At 35.0% G+C, this 21,464-nt stretch overlaps 4 protein-coding genes across 4 annotated transcripts; all 4 read right to left on the reverse strand.

Annotated features, from left to right (window-relative positions):
* Positions 1 to 1,112: 1,112 nt before the first annotated feature.
* Positions 1,113 to 1,676, reverse strand: LOC144559322 (protein VACUOLELESS GAMETOPHYTES-like). The gene has a single exon (XM_078308337.1). The coding sequence runs from the start codon at positions 1,674 to 1,676 to the stop codon at positions 1,113 to 1,115; it is 564 nt and encodes a 187-aa protein (XP_078164463.1).
* Positions 1,677 to 3,965: 2,289 nt separating this feature from the next.
* LOC144559323 (protein VACUOLELESS GAMETOPHYTES-like) lies at positions 3,966 to 4,529 on the reverse strand. The gene has a single exon (XM_078308338.1). It carries the CDS (start codon positions 4,527 to 4,529, stop codon positions 3,966 to 3,968), a length of 564 nt encoding a protein of 187 aa, XP_078164464.1.
* Positions 4,530 to 7,578: 3,049 nt separating this feature from the next.
* LOC144559324 (protein VACUOLELESS GAMETOPHYTES-like) lies at positions 7,579 to 8,145 on the reverse strand. The gene has a single exon (XM_078308339.1). It carries the CDS (start codon positions 8,143 to 8,145, stop codon positions 7,579 to 7,581), a length of 567 nt encoding a protein of 188 aa, XP_078164465.1.
* Positions 8,146 to 9,208: 1,063 nt separating this feature from the next.
* LOC144559325 (uncharacterized) lies at positions 9,209 to 19,310 on the reverse strand. The gene is made up of 22 exons (XM_078308340.1): positions 19,081 to 19,310; positions 18,918 to 18,983; positions 18,122 to 18,292; positions 17,611 to 17,685; positions 17,062 to 17,188; positions 16,677 to 16,741; positions 16,184 to 16,257; positions 15,671 to 15,780; positions 15,560 to 15,597; positions 15,075 to 15,192; positions 14,331 to 14,504; positions 14,001 to 14,078; positions 13,842 to 13,891; positions 13,269 to 13,353; positions 12,597 to 12,658; positions 12,174 to 12,243; positions 11,966 to 12,077; positions 11,654 to 11,729; positions 10,608 to 10,677; positions 10,448 to 10,495; positions 10,156 to 10,238; positions 9,209 to 9,797 (listed from the first exon to the last, which is right to left on the reverse strand). Exons 1-22 carry the CDS (start codon positions 19,282 to 19,284, stop codon positions 9,660 to 9,662), a joined length of 2,094 nt encoding a protein of 697 aa, XP_078164466.1. The 5' UTR covers positions 19,285 to 19,310; the 3' UTR covers positions 9,209 to 9,659.
* Positions 19,311 to 21,464: the final 2,154 nt, after the last annotated feature.

A 21,464-nucleotide genomic window follows, 5' to 3' on the forward strand; every position in this document is an offset into this window, starting at 1 on the left:
AGGTCAATTGCAATAAAATTCTGTGGCTTGCCATTGTCTAGACAACGTTTCCACGTGTTAAATGATTTGTATGCACCAGAGATGGACCACGTCCATGTGTTGAATTATACAGTAGGAGAATTTTCTGAATCATACTATTATTCTCCAAATCCATAGTAAAGGTTCCTCATTTCCATGTCTATACTTGACGAAACAAGATTTCTCTTAACAAACTAATGCATATCCACCTTATATTAAGCTTATTTATATTAAATTCAGCTTAGACTCTAAACAGGGTACACAACTTTTTTACCAGTAGCTGTGAGGTCAATTTACTATTTAGGATATTTTACAAGGGTTTTTTTATCTAGAGCTGAGGGCAAACAGACCAACAATATATGGCATAATTACCCTTTTTTTTTTTTTTAAAAGGGTCAGTTCTTGAGATATATGCCACTCCGACAAATTTCATTAAATTAAATTAAAATAAAATTTTGCAGCGCCAGTGTGAGCTAGAATCCAAACAAACAACGGTGACAATTTACAAAAATGAAAATACTGGTAAGAAATTATCCGCAGCTCATATAATTCAGCTTTGCTGCATCCATCGGAAACCTCTGATACCTTTCTGCTTTTGAATCTAAATGGCATTCGATATCTCTGACGGTATAATTACACTTCAACGCCAAACAAAACTAAGGATTTTAAGTAACAAAATTGATGGAAACAATTCCTCATACTGCACCACATAAAATAATTTTCTTTTTTTCATATAATTGCTAAATTGTTGTGCTGTGCGGGAGACTGACTGTGATGTCCTACCATGTAAAGAAAGGTCCTAATACGCGTCTTGTATCGTAAGCTAATTAAGCCAAAAGATGACTTAAATTCCATGATTTTACACCAAGATGAAACATAGAACTAACTGAAATCAGAGCAATTTACAGAATCCATAACAAACAAAAAAAGACTCAACATAAAATGATTCCCCTTAAAGTATGCAGTTTAGAAATAAAATAAAAGAACTAATCTTGGCACCATGCCACCATGTATGTTTTGGCATACTTGCAATATGTAAACAAGCATTTTGAAACTTTTGTAAAAACAACTTTGCCTCTCACTGCCCTGCACTCCTACTTTTTAGCTGGCTTCTGTGTCTTCTTGCTTTCCTCGGCACCATCATCCGCATCTTCCTTGCCAGTGGAGGTAAACAAACATTTATAATGAAGGCTCACAGAACAAATGCCGCATCGGTATGTCCAAACCGTCAAATTCTTGTTACAAGCAGAGCAGCTGCCAGTAGTCGGCACGAGTGTGAGGAAGTGATCCGGATGAAACCTAGTGCGAACAATCTTCGGGGCAAGGGAACAGCTTGGGTGGAGGTTGAAGCCGCAAGGTATGCATTTGTAGTAGAACCCCTTGAGGGGCTCACAACAAAGGTCACAGCATACAGTAGGACCAATGGTTGAGGCTGAGTGATCTTCCAGTACCAGAGTGTGCCATGGGTGGGCAAAGAAGAAGGAGAGAGTCTTGGGATAGGAGACGCAACTCTCATGCAGGTCGAAATTACATGTGTCGCACCGTAAGCAGATCCCAGTGCCAGATGTTTTGCAGAGATCACAACAGAAACTTTCTGGCTTGTAGGTGAGGACTAGGTGGTGCTCTGGATGGATGAAATGCATTATTCTATTTGCCATCGCTTATTGTTTGATCTTCTCCTTCTTTTGCTGCGGCTGTTCTTTCTTCTTTGTTCTAGTATATGGTGTTATTGTGGGAGATAATATTAGAAAAGAAATGCAAAGAATGTATCTTGGGTTTGCTCTCCAGGGGAACTTGAGAAAAAAGAAAAAGAAGGAAAGGACAGAGACAAAATGAAGAATACTGAATACTACGATTTATAGAAACTAATATCTTATTAAACCTGATTAGAGAGTGAAACAAAAGATAAAGATACCATCGTTGTAATGTAATTAGGTGATGGACCAATGACCCGTAACTAAGGCGGCCCAAAGTATTATGGTAAAGCTGCTTCAAGTCATATCAGCCAATAAGTGCGGTGTTCCTTGTCTATTAGGTCGTCCGAAGAAAAAACAATATGCAAACAAAAAGACTCAGTAGAGAAAATCAATCGGATGCTGTTTGCTATGTTTTGCATGTTTTAGAATGAAAAGGAGGTCAATAGTAATGGAGGCGTTAAATCAAACTGGAGATGCCTGAAACAAATTAGTTATATACGAATGTTCCTCATCCTTGTAAAATATAATGGATGTAAAATAAACTTTATTTTGTTATTTCGTTTATTTCTCTCTTATCCAAAAATTTATAAAAGAAACTATACTAAAAATATATACACAATAGCAAAATTTCCAATCTTCCGTTACAAGTGCTTCTTGTGCTGTGACGTGACGAATTATAAATGGTAGGCAGGAACTATAGCAAAGTTGTGGTTCCTATAGATTCCTTTCATGTCTTGACTGAAATTTAGATGAAATTCTAGAGGAATCGCAGCAAAATTGTTGGTCCTTAATTGTTACTTAGAGGGACTACATAATTTGATTCAGTTCTTCCCATTTCATGTATTTTCAGCAAAATTGTTGGTCCTTAATTGTTTCTTAGAGGGACTACATAATTTGATTCAGTTCTTCCCATTTCATGTATTTTCCATATAATCATATCAGTTTTCTGAATCTGAACTTTTGAGTTACTAAAAAAAAAATCCGGTTCAAAATGAAAAAGGAGAGACTACTAGCAGAACAGGATTTCTCTTAACTTTCTCTGAATTTTCTTTAGTAAATGTTCCTTCATTTCCATGTCTATGCTTGACAAAATAGGATTTCTCTTAACAAACTAGTGCATATGCACCTTATATTTTGCTTTTTATTATTAAAATTCACCTTAGAATCTGACCAGGGTCCAGGGTACACAATTTGTGTACCAGTGGTAGTGAGGTAAATTTACCATCTAGAGAATTTTACAACTTTTTTTTTTGGAGCTGAGAGAAAATTGACAAACAATATATAGTATAATTACTCTTTTTTTTTTAGGTCAAGTGTTAAGATTCCACTCTGACAGATTTCATTAAATTAAATTAAAATAAAAGTTTTACAGTGCCAGTATGAGCTAGAATTCAAACAAACAACAGTGGCAGTTTACTAAAATTAAAACATTGGTAAGAGATGTTCTGCAGCTCATAATTCAGCATTGCTGCATCTATCAGGAAACCTCTGATATCTCTCTGCTCTTGAAACTGAATGGCCTCTGATATCTCTGACGGTACAATTACAGTAAAGAAAGGTCGTAATAAGATGTCCTGCCATGTAAAGAAAGGTCGTAATAAGATGTACAGTATGCTAATTGAGCCGAAAGATCACTTAAAATTCCACAATTTTGCACGAAGATGAAACATAGAGCTAATTGATAACAGAGCAATTTACATAATCCACAACAACAACAAAAAAGATTCAACATAAAATGATTCCCATTGAAGTATGCAATTTAGAAGAAAAAGGAAAAGAACAGACCTATGCTAATTAAGCCAAAAGATAACTTAAAATTAAAATTCCATGATTTTACACCAAGATGAAACATAGAACTAATTGAAATCAGAGCAATTTACAGAATCCACAGAAACAACAAAACAAATTCAACATAAAATGATTCCCATTGAAGTATGCTATTTAGAAGAAAACGAAAAGAACAGACCTACGCTAATTAAGCCAAAAGATGACTTAAATTCCATGATTTTACACCAAGATGAAACATAGAACTAATTGAAATCAGAGCAATTTACAGAATCCATAACAAACAAAACAAAGACTCAACATAAAATGATTCCCCTTAAAGTATGCAGTTTAGAAATAAAAGAAAAGAACTAATCTTGGCAGTTGGCACCATGCCACCATGTATGTTTTGGCATACTTGCAATATGTAAACAAGCATTTTGAAATTTTTGTAAAAACAACTTTGCCTCTCACGGCCCTGCACTCCTACTTTTTAGCTGGCTTCTGTGTCTTCTTGCTTTCCTCGGCACCATCATCCGCATCTTCCTTGCCAGTGGAGGTAAACAAACATTTATAATGAAGGCTCACAGAACAAATGCCGCATCGGTATGTCCAAACCGTCAAATTCTTGTTACAAGCAGAGCAGCTGCCAGTAGTCGGCACGAGTTGGAGGAGGTGATCCGGATGAAACCTAGTGCGAACAATCTTCGGGGCAAGGGAACAGCTTGGGTGGAGGTTGAAGCCGCAAGGTATGCATTTGTAGTAGAACCCCTTGAGGGGCTCACAACAAAAGTCACAGCATACAGTAGGACCAACGGTTGAGGCTGAGTGATCTTCCAGTACCAGAGTGTGCCATGGGTGGGCGAAGAAGAAGGAGATAGTCTTGGGATAGGAGACGCAACTCTCATGCAGATCGAAATTACATGCGTCGCACCGTAAGCGGATCCCAGTGCCAGATGTTTTGCAGAGATCACAACAGAAACTTTCTGGCTTGTAGGTGAGGACTAGGTGGTGCTCTGGATGGATGAAATGCATTATTCTATTTGCCATCGCTTATTGTTCGATCTTCTCCCTCTTTTGCTGCGGCTGTTCTTTCTTCTTTGTTCTAGTATATGGTGTTATTGTGGGAGATAATATTAGAAAAGAAATGAAAAGAATGTATCTTGGGTTTGCTCTCCAGGGGAACTTGAGAAAAAAGAAAAAGAAGGAAAGGACAGAGACAAAATGAAGAATACTATTAAACCTGATTAGAGAGTGAAACAAAAGATAAGATAAAGATACCATCGTTGTACTTGTAATGTAATTAGGTGACGGGCCAATGACCCGTAACTAAGGCGGCCCAAAGTCATATCAGCCCATAAGTGCGGTGTTCCATGTCTATTAGGTCGTCCGAAGAAAAACAATATACATACAAAAAGACTCAGTAGAGACGACCTCAAATTCAAAATCGTGCTATGTCTTTGCATGTTTTATATTGAAAAGGAGGTCAATAGTAAATTAGTAATTGAGGCGTTAATCAAAATGGAGATTTTAGAGGCTGACAAATTAGTTATATAGGAATGCTCCTCTTCATTAATTGTTAAAAATAATGAATGTAATAAAGACTCTTTTGTTATTTATTTTATTTCTCTCTTATCCTATAATATACAAAAGAAATTGTGCTAAAAATATATAAAAAATAGCAAATTTTCCAATCTTCAGTCACAATAATGCATCTTAGGCTGTGAGCCTGTGACAAACTTTTTTATGAAATTGTAGGAAGTGTAGCAAAAGTTGTGATTCCTATATATTCATGTATGCATGTCTTGATTGAAATTTCCAATTTTTGTATTAATAGGGGAAAAAAATATCGAAATAGAGTTAGAATTTCATGAGACCTCGAAATATAGGAAGATCAGAACGATTTACATCACATTCAGCTAATTTTTGTTCCTAACAACACAACCTCGCTAATTTAAATAAATAAAAAAAAAAGATCCTGGAGAGGATAGACCATGAGTGCGTATCCTATGAGATATCTCATATTTTGTGTGACCGACGTGTCCAGTGTCTATTCGGGGGTGACGCAGGAGCCTATATATATTATTATAGTTTTGAGATTCGCGCATAATGTATTGGAATGGTTGAGATTTTTCAAAAGGTCATGCAAAATATATATGAGACATCTCATAGGATGTAAATTCGCATCCTCTGATATATCTCATATTTTGAGTGACTTTTTGGAGAATCTCAACCGTTCAAATACATTCTACACGAATTTCAAAGCTGAAATAATACAGGCCCCCACCCCCCCCCCCCCCCCCCCCCCCCCCCCCGAATAGGCACAGGACACGTCGGTCATGCAAAATATGAGATATCTCAGAGGATACGCACAACGCACTCCAACTTGATTCCCCCAGCTTATGGATTTTCTGTGGCCCTTGTCGTTGTTGCGATTCATGATGCCACATCCCATCAGTAGCAATTTGATTCACCACACCAGAATTAACAATGTTACCATTATTTTCACTGGTTTTCCCTGGATCTTCTATGTGCACGTCGACGTGTGGCATCTCCACGAAAGCTTGTATAAATATTTATATGTTTTATAAATAAATTTTTAACAATCTTTGCATAATCCTTTTCTTGTATAAATATTGTTAGTAAAAAAATTCTAACAAAGTTAAAATTTGGTCTCCAAGCACATATATATTTCCAAATTAATAATTAAATATTTCACATTTTAATATACATTCTAAAAAAAATTAATAATTCTGTTACATATCTGCAAATTCATTCATCTATATTATTAGATATTTCCAAATTATATATTACAATTATTGGTATTCGACAAGCTTCTAAATAGCGTTTATAGCGGTGTAGCGGGGAGACAAAAAAAAAAGCTTTAGCGAATAGCGGAGCTATAGCGAAAGCTATTATAAATAGCGTTTTTTTATTTCAAAAATTATATTTTATATTTCTACTAATAGTAAAAAGAGTGATGCTTCTATGGACATAAGGGCCTATTTGTAAAATGAATATATTTTTATTTTCAAAGTTCAAACAGCCGATCCGAACCGTTCATCTTGTTCTCCATATTAATATATCTTTGGAGACCAAATTTTACATTTTTCTGAATTTATTTACTATTTATTAAGATGGGTATAAAAAATATCAAATTCAGACCATTGAATTTTGTACCCATCTTAATAAATAGTAAAAAAAATCAGAAAAATGTAAAATTTGGTCTCCAAGCATATATTAATATAGAGAACAAGATGAACGGTTCGGATCGACTGTTTGAACTTTAAAAATAAAAATATATTCATTTTACAAATAGGTCCTTATGTCCATAGAAGGCTTTGCCTAGTAAAAATGTCTCATCAAGAAAACAAATATCAAATTAATTAAGAAGTTCTAATATTATTCATATTAAACCAATACAAAGTTCAAATTGTCATTCAAAATATTCCTAATTCAAAAACTATCGATATATTTTATATTCAAAATATACCACTACCGTATATTAATGCATGATACAAAATTTAATTGATATAGCGGTATAGCTCGCACATGTTCCATTGTATTGATATAGCTTAATAAAGTAAAAAAAAAAAACCAATCTAGATATTAAGGCCCATTAAAATTGCAAAATCATGTTTTAAGAAAAAAAAAAATTGCAAAATCATAACCCATGTAGCATAGCGGACCGCTATTGCCGCTACGCGCTATAGCGGACCGCTATTACCGCTATAGCGGTCGTAGCTTTATTAGCGCATTTTTAGCCCGTAGCTTAGCTTTCTGGATCCAAAACCGCTATAGCTAGCTATTTAGAAGCTTGGTATTCGATAATTAAGTTGCTGAATATAACAGAATTATCATCGCGTTCATGCTCATGTCCTAAGAAATAACAACTTTGAATTATCTCGGTGAAATATTACGATCTGCATAATATATATTATTATTCAATTTAATTTATTTACTATTCATATTTATGATATTTTTTTCCTCCAACATTCTTAAGCATATTTCTTAATCCTAATAGGCTAATACCGATAATTATGCAATATGCATTTTAGAATTTTATAAAAACAACTTTGCCTGTCATTGTCCTGCACTCCTACTTTCTAGAGACCATAGCTGGCTTCTGTGTCTTCCTGCTTGCTTCAATACCTTCATCATCTTCCTTGCCAGAGGAGCTAAACAAACAGTTATAGTGGAGGTTCACAGAACACATGCCGCATCGGTATGTCCAAACCGTCAAATTCTTGTTACAAGCAGAACAGCTGCCAGTAGTCGGCACGAGTGTGAGGAAGTGATCCGGATGAAACCTAGTGCGAACAATCTTCGGGGAAAGGGAACAGCTTGGGTGGAGGTTGAAGCCGCAAGGTATGCATTTGTAGTAGAACCCCTTGAGGGGCTCACAACAAAGGTCACAGCATATAGAGGGATCATTGGTTGAGGCCGAGTGATCTGTCAGTTCCAGACTGTGCCACGGGTGGGCAAAGAAGGAAAGAGTCTCGGGATAGGTGGTGCAACTCTCATGCAGGTCGAAATCACATTCATCGCACCGGTAGCGCAAGCCAGTGCCAAATGTTTTACAGAGATCACACCAGAAATTTTTTGGCTTGGAGATAAGGAGTAGTTGGTGCTCTGGATGGGTGAAATGCGTTATTGTATTTGCCATCTCTTATTGTTTTTTCTCCCCTTTCTGTAATGGGTGTTCTTTGTTCTAAATATGTGGGTTTATATTGGGGAGATAATACAAGAAAAGAAATGTAAAGAATGAATCTTGGGTTTCCTCTTGAGTGAAGAGAAGGAAAACACAGAGACAAACAAAGAATACTACAATTTACATAAAGAGGGTTCAAATGCCTTTATTTTTTGTGTCTTCACTTTGCCTCTATTTTTTTAAAACTTTAATAATTCAAAATTAAAACTTAAAGTTCAAAATAAAACCGTTAGATATGATTTATGTTATTTTCTCTATGTGCTTATAGAAAATTATCACATTTCAATTTTGTTTTTATGTAAATCAATAAGTCCACAATTCAACGTCTAGAAATCATTCACATTAGTGCGTTTTTTACAAGCTCTTGATGACAATCAAAATAAAATTGAAATGTCATAATTTTTTACACGTGCATATATAAAATGATGTAGATCATATCCAACGGTTTTATTTTGACTTTTAAGTTTTAAATTTTGAATTATTAAAGTTTTTAAAAATTGAGATACGGTGGAGGCACAAAAAATGGAGACATTTGACCCTCCTCATTTACATAATTTATTATCTTATTAAAACTCGTTAGAGAGAGAAACAAAGGAAAAGATTTCATAGCTGATACTTACAGATAGAGTTAGGAACATATAATATTTTTGTTGAAAGTCATTCCAAACTAATTTGAATCTTTTTGTCGAAAGTCATTCCAAACTAATTTCGACTTCCATACTCGTTTCGGAATAACACCTCAATTTATTGAGGAATCAAAAGTGGGTAGAAATTTCATTTTGCTTTTTTCAAGTTCATCGTTCAAATGTAATTACGTGACGGGCCAATGATCCGTAACTAAGACGGCCCAGTTTTTTTTATCGAAAACCAATATACAAACAAAAATACTCGACAGACACAATCAACCGGGTTCTATGCTATGCTTGTTTTAGAATGAAAAGGAGGTCAAGTGGCAATGGAGGCGTTAAATCAAACCGGAGATGTCCGAGGCTACCGAATTAGTTATATACGAATGTTACTCCTTTGTCCCCTAAAATATAATGAATGAATAGTAACTTTTTTCTTGTTCTTTCGTTTATTTCTCTCTAATCCAAAAATGTACAAGAAAAAAACTATACCAAATTATACAGAAAAACTATAACAAAAATTTCCAATCTCATCAGTTCCAAGTGCATCTAGGCTATGACAAAATTTTGATGAAATGGTAAAAACTGTAGCATTGTTGCGGTTCCTCTAGATTCCTGGAATTCTAAAGGAATCGCCCCAACACCGCTGATCCTCAATTGTTACTTAGGAGGAACTACATAATTGCTTCGGTTCTTCCCATTTAATGTAATTTATATAAGTTTTCTCAATCTGAACTTTTGAGTTACCAAAAAAAATATATAATTCAAAACAAAAAAGGAGAGATTACTAGCGGAACAATATTCATAAGAATTTGTTACGCATGGAAAAGCTTAATGATGAAATTAATCAAGAAAACTGGTTACTCTGCGGAGAAGTTCCTCTTTTGTGCCACCAACCTTCGCTTTCTTGGAACACAAAAAGCACTTCAAGTCTGCTACCGTTAAAGATTGCAGCTGGCCTCTTTTGTGGCAATTTAGTACCTGATATATTTAGAAAAAAAAAACTTCAAGACAAAATGGGACATATCTAAATTACGACAAGAAAAGTTGTATTTTAAATGCACCAAATTGTTTCAAACTATTAGCAAAAGAATTCTTTTTTTTTTGAGTTTTTTTTTTTAAATAGCACATTTTTTTATCCTGTAGGTACTAGACCGCATAACTAATAGACTGTGTAATAGCCAGCTAAGTTAATTTCTAAATTTAACTGCAAAGAAATTAACACCCAGTGTAAAATATTGTACATTAAGCATGCTCTGGCATATATCATGAAACATGTATACACTATTTTTGTAGGTACCACTGAATGGATTTATGATTACTCAAAAACTTGTTTTACCTTTGCGGTAACCCCATCTTTGTCGAGACTTTGCTTTGGTTTTGCTTTTGCTTTTGTGAGATAAACTTCTGTAGATTCTTCACTGTGAATTACGGAAACTTGTGAATTTTCAAAAGTAAATGTGTAAAAACAAAACTGAAGTTTGAGAGTATGCTCTGACATAGATTGGTGTGGTCTGATCCACCAGTATACCCCGCCAGGTATATATCAAACCCGACCTGGCCCCTTGGCAATACTTATTATTATAATTAACCTCTTCATAACAAAAATATGACATAAGGGAAAAGGCATATCTTTTTTTGGCTCTGTATCTTCTTTAGTGGAGCATCTGTTTGTGTTACTGCGTAGATAAGAGAATAATTTAGATATAGTAGAAAAGTTATCCCACTGATAGAGTCAATTTTAAGCCTTATGCTGGCTTACTCCTTAGCAAAGCAATAACAAGGAATTACCGGCTTTGATGTAGTTTGGACAATTACTCCCAAGAGTATCAGCGTATTTCTCTTGAACATCCACTCCACGCTGTTAAAGACAAAACATAAAGGAGTAATTTCTCAAAGTCAAACCCAAATATAGCTGCCAAGTTATGTTAATGACCTTAATCGCATTTTACCAATATTACTGCAGTAATCTCAATAACTAATGCTTGATATTGTATTTTCTTATTCATTAATTAGCAAAACTACTACTAGAGTTGAGATTATAAAATTTTGCAGACAGAACAATCCCTACTTCAGACCAAATATACAATGAAAATGGTCTGTCTTCAGTTACATAGCCATACCACCAAGTTTGATTCCGGTGTCAAGTTTAATTTGTTAAGCCCCTAGTGATAAACATATTTTAGGCTAACTTTTAAGTGATTTCTGGATAAATGATCTTCTATAACGCTAGTTTCTGTAGCCAGGGTTGTCAAATCCATTCCAATCTGGTTTTATTTTGTTTTATTTTGTTTTATTTTGTTTTATTTCAGTAAGAAAAACGGAATGAAAAACTACCTACTCTGTACCAGGTCTGATTCCAGTCAAACGGCCGAAATGGACAAAAAAAAATCTGAATTTCAGGAATTCCATGCCGGTACTGTGCTGTTTCACATGGAATTAAATTCCTAATTCTAAAATGATCATAAATTTTTGCAGGATTGAGGTTCAAACTAGGGATCCTAGAGAGGAGCGAAGGGACTTGGCAGCTTTACTAGTTGAGATATACTGAAGTCAAGAACTTCATATCCAGTTAAAACTAATGCATGGTCTATAACTGAAATGCACAAATTACCCAGAATAGGAAGCAATCTATTCTAATAAGGAAACTGGAAGGGCTGCAAGAATGGAATTGACTGGCTTGACTATCGCAGCATGCACCTGACCAGAGTGATCTGGTACCAAGCCAGAAACTGACCAGACAATTTACTTTTTCCTTTTTGTGTATACATTCTTTTTTTGAGTTTTTGTGCTAAAAAAGACTTCACATTTTTCAACTATCTGCTTTTTGGTTTTACCTTTGTTGTATTCTCCTTTTTGCCGGAGCTTTGTTTTGCTTTTCCAGTTTCCAAGCCCTCTTCTCCAACTTCTTGACTGTGAAATTGGTTTTCAATCAATCAACTAAAAAAGAACCAATAAGCTAAAATAGAAAATACAGATATCGAACCGGCTACATGATTTGTTATATTTAAGCTGAATTTTCATTAATTAAGGTTTGGCATTTTCTAAATCTCCACTGCAAGAATATCAACATTAAGTAAAATAATCATAACATCTTTTATCTTAAGGCACCATCACATGATTAGACTACATGCAGATCCATCTAGGAAAATGAGTACTTGTACAACAGGTCCATAATAAGCCTCATATAAGGCAAGGTAAAAAAACATATCTTCTTCTTTTTGCTTTGACTCTTCTTTCCAGGAGCATCTGCTATTAGCACTTACAAAAATAATAAAAGAAAAACATAAAATCAACAAATCAAGTACCCATTTGCAAGCCATGCTTTTAACAGAGATATAATAGTAGCAGCTGTACCTATTCTAGCGTCAGCTGTGAATTTATTGTCAGGAGTAGCAACATTCTTCTTTGTAGGTTTAACAGATCCCTGATATTAAAAAAGGAGAACAAAATACCCATAATTAACCGATCCTAAATTTTAATACCTGGAGAAATTATTACTAATATAATTTCCTAGAAATATCAATGGTTAACATAGGTTAATCCCATACTTTTACTACATAATAATGTGACGGTGGGTATCTGTAGCCTGTCATTATCGGACCCATGTAGGTCTCGGATCAAGTGGGAAGATGTGAAATGTTCTGAGCTACAACCAAAATAATGATAAACCAACAAAAGGAACAGAGAGAAAGGGAAACAACTACAGAGCCGACAACCAAGCAGGTACATCACTCAAAATGAGATATCATAATCCTAATGTTGCTGCACTGAACTTACCACACTAGTGGATCTTGCATTGCATTGAGTTGATTTTGCATTTTGATCAGCTCGTGCTGCTCCTGATATTATATAGACATATAAAGAACTAAATTCAAATGAATAGTTGATTGTCATGTACCAATCTGCAACAACGACACTAGGTTGATTTGCATATGTGTTTGTTACTGGTATCTTTTATTACTGTTACTTTACAGGCCACAATGACCATAAAAGGAATCACTCGACACCATAAAAGTTATAAAATTGCCAGAGAGAACAATTTCTCAATAAAAGCATGGTGTAGTAAACAAAAGGTGTCTTTTGTACAGAAAAGGTAGGCTGGGAACTTAAAACAACATTTTGAGGCTAATTAAACTTCAGAAAATAAGTAGAGCGAGCCCCTGAGGAGAAGATGAATCACATGGTAAGGATTCCCTAACCCCTAGTAACCAGCATACATGAATAGTTGGAAACAGGTATTACATGACTGGCTGTTTTTCTCAGTGTTTGTTCTCTTACTCTTGGCAAATGCAGGCATGAAGCTGATCTTGAACTTTTTCAGCAAGTGGTTACATTGCAAGGTCATTGAACAAAGGAGCAAATATTATGCAAACAATGAGATGGTGCCTTTTGAGTTTCCTTGTTTAAATTAAGCTATTGAGTTTGAAAAAAAAAATGCGACAAGAGAACCTGTATATGTTTGTGTCTTGGGAGGGCATTTAGTAGGACTACTCACGAGAACAGTTTCATTCTTCTTCTGAGATTTTGCAGTACTCTGTGAGAAAATTTTGCAAATAATAAACACAAGAAAATAGAAGTATTATCCATTCATTTCATTACTTTGCTTTGCTCTTTTATATCTTTTGCTTTAGAGTGAATCTTGGTCCTCCATTTAGAACACTTAGTATTTAGTTGGGGCCCCCTTTTTCCCTTTATTTTCTAGATCGTTTAATTTTTGTTTGCACAATTCCGGGGAAACTGACAAAGTTAAATGGAACCAAGGATAACAGTGCATTTATTGAGGCATGAAGGCTTAAATGCAAGTTAGTGGAGCAAAACTGAATTTTGGGGCTCAATATGTAGTTGGAGCTTGGGTGAAGCTTAATTGATAGCTATTCCAGAGAAATCTCTTTCTTAATATTCAGGACCTGGGAAATGCCTCGTAAGTTCTGGTTAACATCTGACATTTAGTTGGAGATAACTATATAAATGTTTCAGAATTCACGTAAAACAACAAGTTAAAGGACACGGATGTTGACAAACCTGGCATGTGTCTTGTATTGACTTAACCTGAGCATCCTGTCTTTTTGATCCTAAACCAACAACAAAGCTAAGTAGCAACAAAATAAAAAATAAAAAAAATGGACTAAGTACACTAATCATGAAAACTTCGATATTTGAAAGACCATAGAAGATGTTTACTTGGTGAACTGCTCTTGGTTGCAGTTTTTCTTATGATCTTGGTAAATGAAGGCTTCAGAAGTGGAGTTTGCCCCTTGTCTGTACAAGATATTCCATAGGTTAAACATACTAGTAAATAGTGCAAAAAAAAATCTGTACTGGTACCATAAGAGATCCATTTTACAATTTGGTTTATTGGGCTAGTACTGTTATAGGTAATATTGTCCATACCAATCGGGTTTTACCCACAGGTCTGATACGATTATAAAAAGCCAAGTTGCAGTATTTGCATAGTACAATATTGAGGTAACAATTATCACCCAGTAGAGTAAATAGTAAATATATTTATACCGAGTAAAACGCTTTTTACAGCAGTCATGTCAGTCAAACCAATTTGAGCTTCATTTATTGCACTTGGTGCATCTTTTGAATCACTATCAGTAAGCAGCAGAGAATTCTCTTTGTTTCTATCCAAAGTATTTTTTTCAGTGGAATATCCTATATCAGGCTTAGGTGTACGAAAATCTGCACAAAAGAACAGTAAAAAAATGATAAACATAAAATAAGAGGCATGTTGGGACCACCTATAAATCAGCTTATTGATAACTTCAGTTGCAAGAAGGAAAAGAATGAGACAAATTGCACATGATAATGCTATGTCAGTAGTCATGACTCAAGACTTGACATGCATTAATGTTATTATGTAACTTAGGGCTCCACCTGATACAGAAAGATTATTCTACCAAAACATCTTTTGTAGGCTACCATATGCGCTCGAATAGGTCACTCACATGGAAAATTTACTATACCGGAGCTTCCTTTTTTGGGTTTTGTGTGTAACAGTGAAGAAGTATTCATACTCACAGATTATCATTTTGGTCAATTTTTGAAAGGACCAGGAATAAAACAGATTGAATTAGCAGTTTTTGGTTGTCATACTCACAGGCTCAGAGAAAACATCATGTTGATGCTATATTTTACAATCTCCATCATGTTGTAACATAAAAGAGCAAAACAAGAAAAAAAAGATTACACTCCATCTGCACTCTGAAAGAATATTTTTTAAAGCAAATGGTTCATGTAATGGAAACACACCTAGGGCTGAGAGTGGATCCTTGCAGATGAAACCTGGGTTTATGATGCATTGTGGCAGGTTATGTGTAATCTTTTCCCAGGAACAAGTACCCGCACCACTACCAATCAGTGATTGTTCCTGTGACATTAAAACCTGACTTTTTTATTCAACAATGCTAGACATAAATAGGTGGTAATACTGGGTAAATGATAATTCTCATTACCACGGTGACAGGAAAGTCTCAAGATTTTGAAGTATATAGTGATTTCTCGAAGTAAAAATTATTTTAGCAAATACAAATGAGGAATTAAATCAAAATTTTACAACTAGACCCTCGAATCATAATTTGTACGGACCAAAATTCACCTTAAATATGAGAGAGAGACACACACACACAGCCTCTGCCAAATTTTGTAAGAGAGAGAGAGAGAGAGAGGACCTTAGCCCATACTTGGCAGCGGCTGCCAAGATTTTCAACAAAAAAAAAAACAGAGAGAGAGTAGACCTTAGCAATCAGAGAACCACCGCCAAAAAAGTCCCATGCTGCAATTTCACAAACAGCCAATAACTTGCCCATATAAATATGTTGTTACAGTATCAAATGTAAATTGCAAACCTTCAAGTAGCTTTATGAAAGATTGAAAAGCCAACATGGCTTTTGAGACTCTTATGGTTTTTGGAGCTGGAGTCGGTCCACTGCCTTGAAGAACAAATGCAGAAGGGATCCTAAACGTGGGCATGGAATATAGAAGTTCGACGATAATCATAGTTAATATTTTTGCACAAATTCTCCTACTATAAAGCCACCCGAACCAACTCAGTATTGTTTTCTTTTTCAACATTAGCACATGAACTAACAACCTTTAGATCCTCAACCTTCATTTGTGCTCATAATAGGAATTCACCTAAGGTCTATATAAACAAATGATAACTTTGAAAGACAGGTTCATAAAAGTATAGTTCTTGTGTTTAAACATAAAACACCAAAACTTCTTATTTTTAAAATGAGCCCTTTAATGACATTCACACAAATAATTAATGAATTTGTCAACTATTTTTTTCTGAAGAAATAATTTGTCAACTAATTGATTAGCTAAATGATGTGATAGAAGTTATGAAAAAAATTTACCATGTTTTGTTTGTGGAACCTCCATATAAAAATTGAACTGCAACATAGTGGTTGCTCTTTAGGGTTAAACCATGCTGTAAACAGAGAAAAAAAAGAAATATTTAGTTCACAGAAGGGCCAACTCCTTTTGTTTTCCATGAATTTTTTTGGATTTCACAGATTAATTCAAGCTTTGAGGGTTTATTCTAAGAAATTTTCAGCTAGTTGGTATTTTTCTAGTGGCATAATAGTATAGGTAATGTACTTTTAGTTGGACTTGGTACAAGGGGAGCTGTAAACAGTGCCTGCAGACTCAATTCCTGTATTAGACATCTATTGACAGGTCAAATTATACAAATTCACGTAAATTAATCTGAAGAGCTTCAAGGAATCTTTTTAGCGCGTTTACAAAATAAAAATGTTCTGCTTCCACGAAGAAAAGGAACAAGTCACTTGAACAAAAGAAAAGAAGCCAAATTGTAAAGTTTGAAAATAATTATGAGAATATTTTCACCTTGATTGACCAAAGGTCTTCAAAGTTGTTAACAGATTCCCCCTCCGGCAGGACCTTGCTTACTCCTGTACTCACCAACAAAAGCCCCAGGATTCAAAAGAGCTATTTTCTATGCCAATAGTTATATAAATTGGAACATAATACTTTTATAATTTGCAACCTGTAACTAAATCCACAACCCTTGGGGCAAGATTGACTTTTGTTTGATCTGAGCTTAAGAAAAGATAGGGGCAAAATTGTCCATATTTGACAGAAATCACCTTTACCGTCATCCTAATCTAATGTTTAGAGTCTTATTGATAAAGCTCGAATTAGTGAGCACCAGATTCCCAAAAGAGAAAACCCTTTGAAGTGAATGCATGATAGATGCAGAGATGTCTCTTACCTACAAAATAGCCCTCAGAAAGTGAGGGAAGTGTTGTACAAGCCATGGAGAAGTTAAAGCTTTCCAGAATCACTTCTCTCATATTATTAAGTTCGTCCACATTTTTGGAACTCGTCAAATCCGAGATCTAGGAGGAAGTTAAAAGGTGAGGATAATATTTTCCATAAAGGTTACTTTCTTATATAGTACGTAAACAGTCATCAAGTAGCATAAGATCCCTGTAGTCTTCACCTCTCGATAGTTGATTACACAGATCATTTGGCCCTTTTTTGGTTTAGTCAGAATAATTCCCCATAAAATGACAGCATTTTCAGAGGATCTAGTGTAGTAGAAAAATTGAAATGAAGAAGGGTTATACAAAATCTTTTACCATTTTTTCCTCTAATCAAATGATAGGTGGACCAAAATGACATAACTGCCAGCTTCCAATGACCAAATTGATAACTCAAAAATTCTGGAAGACTAAGGCCATATTGATATCTATGAAACTTGAGGGTGCATTTAAGAAACTTATTCTACAATGTATTTAGATAAAAAAAAATCAATGACCTGATGTCTGCTGAATCGAAGTGTATCAGGTGAGACAAGAAAGATAACATCATCAGAGGCTCCTGATTGTACTTGCTGAATGCATTAGAAGGGCAAGAGGAATTAATGATACATAGAGTAAAAGATAAAACGTGGATTCTAAAGAAAAGGGCGTATAACTATGGTTCCTTTTTTTTCAATTTGAACTTTATGAGTCTTTTCCGGTAACTCCTTTTAATCTGATTGTGCTATCATGCATTGCACAGAGGAGCATACAGAATATAAAATTAGCATACATACTACAGAAAGTTATATTGAAGTGCTAAAAAATGCATCAATGGGCTTCTAACTATAGGTTAAACAATGAAGTTTTTCATTATCATTACAAAAAATGGTGATACTAATTAAGTAGCTGTGTAGACATCTCAATTACTCTGAGGCAGACTTTACAACTTTTAATTGCTTTCCAATGTATTGGCCTTTTTCTAATTACTATAAATTGGAAAAGAAAGCCATGACAAAGGAGCATTACCACATTAACAGCATAAACATTAGATCTCTCCTCGCTAGTACTGAATGTTGACTTAACGAAGGTATTATCTCCAACACAAGTCCAATTATTGTCAAGCATAACACATCTAAGCCCAATTTCAATTGCTTTTGCAATTACTGAGACCGATTTTACCTCCTCTTCTACTCCAATCTAGAAATAAAATTATAGCTATGTTTCAGAAGTATGAATTAGCATATGAATCATCACCTCTCAGAGTTGCTGGAATACTAGTAGTAGGTACTAACACATAAAGGTACTGGAGCTGAATGCAAATACTAGCTGGTGAAGACAGCATTTTTGGATTTCAATTTTATGAACATCAATGCTTAAGGCTCAACCAGTTCTAGAAAGCTCAATTAGACCTCAAAAATATAATGACACTGAACAAGCAAAGAAAAGAAAAGTGAACAGAAAACGAAGATCAGTGGAGTCGTTGTTCGTCCACTAGTTCCCGGTATGAACAATTATCCCAAACCTAACTGGTAACAATCTAATAGTAGGCTCTTAGCAATTTACATATTTAAGTGCACATGTTGGCGAACTATAAAAGGGGCACTTTAGAAAGTGCTATCCCCAGGAGAATTTTTACATGGAAGCTATCATTAGGAAAAACGTGCATGAAATTATTTTGGTTGAGATTGGCCGCTTTGGAAACTAGCTGTTACAGTAACACTACTGCATCAGTCCATTATGGCCTTCGGGGTGATTTGAGAATTAGAATTGGTTTACAAGAACGACAATATAGAATAGTTCAATTGAGTACTAAGTTGCTCACGCGTATTAAGGGATCAAACTTGAGAAACTCTGAAACAACGCGATCGACCAAATCCGACTGAGATTTCTGCATCAAAATGAACATGCAAACCAAATAAACTAAAAAACAGTCTTAACTTTCTAAGAAATCCGTGGTTTGTAGAAAAACATAAACTAGATCCGACCTGATATACAATTAAGATTTCGAAGGGTTGAGTCAGGCAAGCGAGGCGCCATTTTCTAGACAACTTCCATGAAAGAATTTCGAGGTCGACTGAGAGAGGTGGACCAGTAGTGCAAGAGGAAGAGGGAAGAGAGAGAGGGAGGAGAAAGAAGCTTGAATGGGAAGGAGATGGAGTGGTTTTAACGAGGATTTTATTTTTGAACATCCTTCCGATTTGAATTGATTCAATGATTTGTCAAGACCAAACCAGGAGAGTACGGGGGCTTTGTGGTGGGAAAGAAGGTACTTTTGTGCTGAACAGACTTGGTCTACTCTCGGTTTCACGGACAGTGGGTCCCAAAAGTACCCAACTTATAGGTCTAATATTTTGGCGGGAAAGACTCTGGTCGAAGGAGATCGCGTTTTCCGTGCGGCGGTATCTCGTAGGCGAGTCCGTATCCGCTATTTTTCTTTCTATTATTTCAATTCGGACGATTAATTTAAAATTAATAGAGTAGAGCAATTTAGCATGAGACTCTTTTATATGAATTTTAAATATATATAATTGTTCAAACGATGAATTATATAAAATTTTGAAATGTTTGAATTTATTTGATACAAAATCAAGTAATATAAAAATAAAAGTTTAAGTTATTTTAAGACACTCATTTTTCATTATATTTTAACCGCTAGATTTTGTATTAAATGAATTCGAGAGTTTTAAAAATTTATATATATGCACATCACTAATTAAATAAATCAATCTTAACAGTTTAATTCATAATTTGAAACTAATTCCAAATATTTTAGAGTAAACTCACCAAATCGAAACCTATCAGTCTATCACACAGCTCACTCTCATTTTAATTCCACCGCCCGATTAAAAATATTGAATCATATATTTCCTTTTAAGAATACAAGCGATACTATATACCCGTGGCAGCGCAGTAGCAGCTATTTCTACGGTAGTTTTCACAGAGAAAATTCATGTGAAACCGCGCACGGAGTTGGCCATTTGGAATTCATATTCTCTGATTTGACATCTTTCAAAATATACATATAAAGTGTTTTGCGGTGGTTTTCAATATATTCGGTTTAATCGGTTTCAAATTGAACTGCAAATCCGGTTTTTTTGGTTAAATAGATCGGTTTGATTTATTTTCTAAAATTGATTAGACTAAATCAATTGAAATTTTGAAATGTATTTTCCGTTTAAACCAAACATTTTAAAAAAAAATCAAAAATTATGACATAATATGAGCTGCTTGTTTCGTTTAAAGCCGGTTAAATCGAATCAAACAAGACTTTTAAATTCATCTTTAAAAAATGATTAAATTGAAATTTAATTCGGTTTAATTCTTATTCTATTCCCGTCAGTTCAATTTGATTTTGAAAATTAAATAAAACTTTAATTTACTTATTCTAATTCAGTTTGAATCAAACCTAACTAATGCAAACCCCTAATGTTTTGTGCATGCCTGTTGATACTATTAAAGAATTTAATTTACATTCGTGATGATCAAATCATCCAAATTTATAGATAAACTTTAACCGGGCGACTTTTATGTGTAAATAAATTTAGATGTGCTAAATCAAATAAATACAACAAACACTATGTCTAATATTCTCCCAAATATATTTACATTGAGTTATGTTTATGTTCTTGTTTATAATTAATTAGACCTCATTTAATTTAAGGTCGTAAAATTACCAAATTTGATAAATATTATAGTTCACGTCTTACATATGCATAATTTATCTGTGTTAAAACAAACCGATAGAGGATCCATCACTTTATTTTAGAAAAAAGGAACTTGACAGCACTAGTTCCAAACCTGATGCACTAAGGAGAGAGAGGGAATAATGAGAAAAATGGCGACTACACAGGCGATTCTTGGTGACTCTTCAAACGATGGCGGCTGGCAGGTAGTTCAACGCAAACGACCATATCCGGCCAATTGGAGAAACTCTGCTCCTCAGATCATCTCTATCAAATCCTACATACCTTACCCTAAACCTACCTACACCCAGGTCATCCGCAACCAACAACAATCATTCATGAACACTCAACCCTTACCAAAACCGACTACCCCACCTTCTCAAACCTCTCCTAAGATCTTCTATGTCTCCCCCCCCTCCCCCCTCCCCCACAGCCCATCTAGACTACGTTTTCCACCTTCTCACACCTTCTCGGAGTGGAAAGGCTGTTGTTTCAAGTGTTGCCGGACAGGCCATTCCGTAGCAAAATGTAGAAACCCGAAGAGATGTGGTCGTTGCTGGTCGTATGGCCATATCGGTTATGCATGTAAACAAGACATTGTTGGACCACCACCACTGGTTAGAACAAAGCCACTCCCGGTTCCTTCTAACTCTGAACTGGGTTTCGAAGAACTCTTGACGGGCTCC

This window comes from Carex rostrata, chromosome 9 (genome assembly GCF_964058835.1).
Source record: "Carex rostrata chromosome 9, lpCarRost1.2, whole genome shotgun sequence".
In the NCBI taxonomy this organism is placed as follows: domain Eukaryota; kingdom Viridiplantae; phylum Streptophyta; class Magnoliopsida; order Poales; family Cyperaceae; genus Carex; species Carex rostrata.

Bases quoted from the DNA above. Each gene is read 5' to 3' on its own strand.
- LOC144559322 (XM_078308337.1), bottom strand. From the start codon at position 1,676: ATGGCAAATAGAATAATGCATTTCATCCATCCAGAGCACCACCTAGTC.
- LOC144559324 (XM_078308339.1), bottom strand. From the start codon at position 8,145: ATGGCAAATACAATAACGCATTTCACCCATCCAGAGCACCAACTACTC.
- LOC144559323 (XM_078308338.1), bottom strand. From the start codon at position 4,529: ATGGCAAATAGAATAATGCATTTCATCCATCCAGAGCACCACCTAGTC.
- LOC144559325 (XM_078308340.1), bottom strand. From the start codon at position 19,284: ATGTTCAAAAATAAAATCCTCGTTAAAACCACTCCATCTCCTTCCCAT. The intron at 16,742-17,061 runs GTAAGAGACATC...TGGTGAGTACAG, and splicing joins TTCTGAGGGCTATTTTGTAG to GAGTAAGCAAGGTCCTGCCG. The intron at 15,781-16,183 runs GTAAATTTTTTT...GCCCACGTTTAG, and splicing joins GGTTCCACAAACAAAACATG to GATCCCTTCTGCATTTGTTC.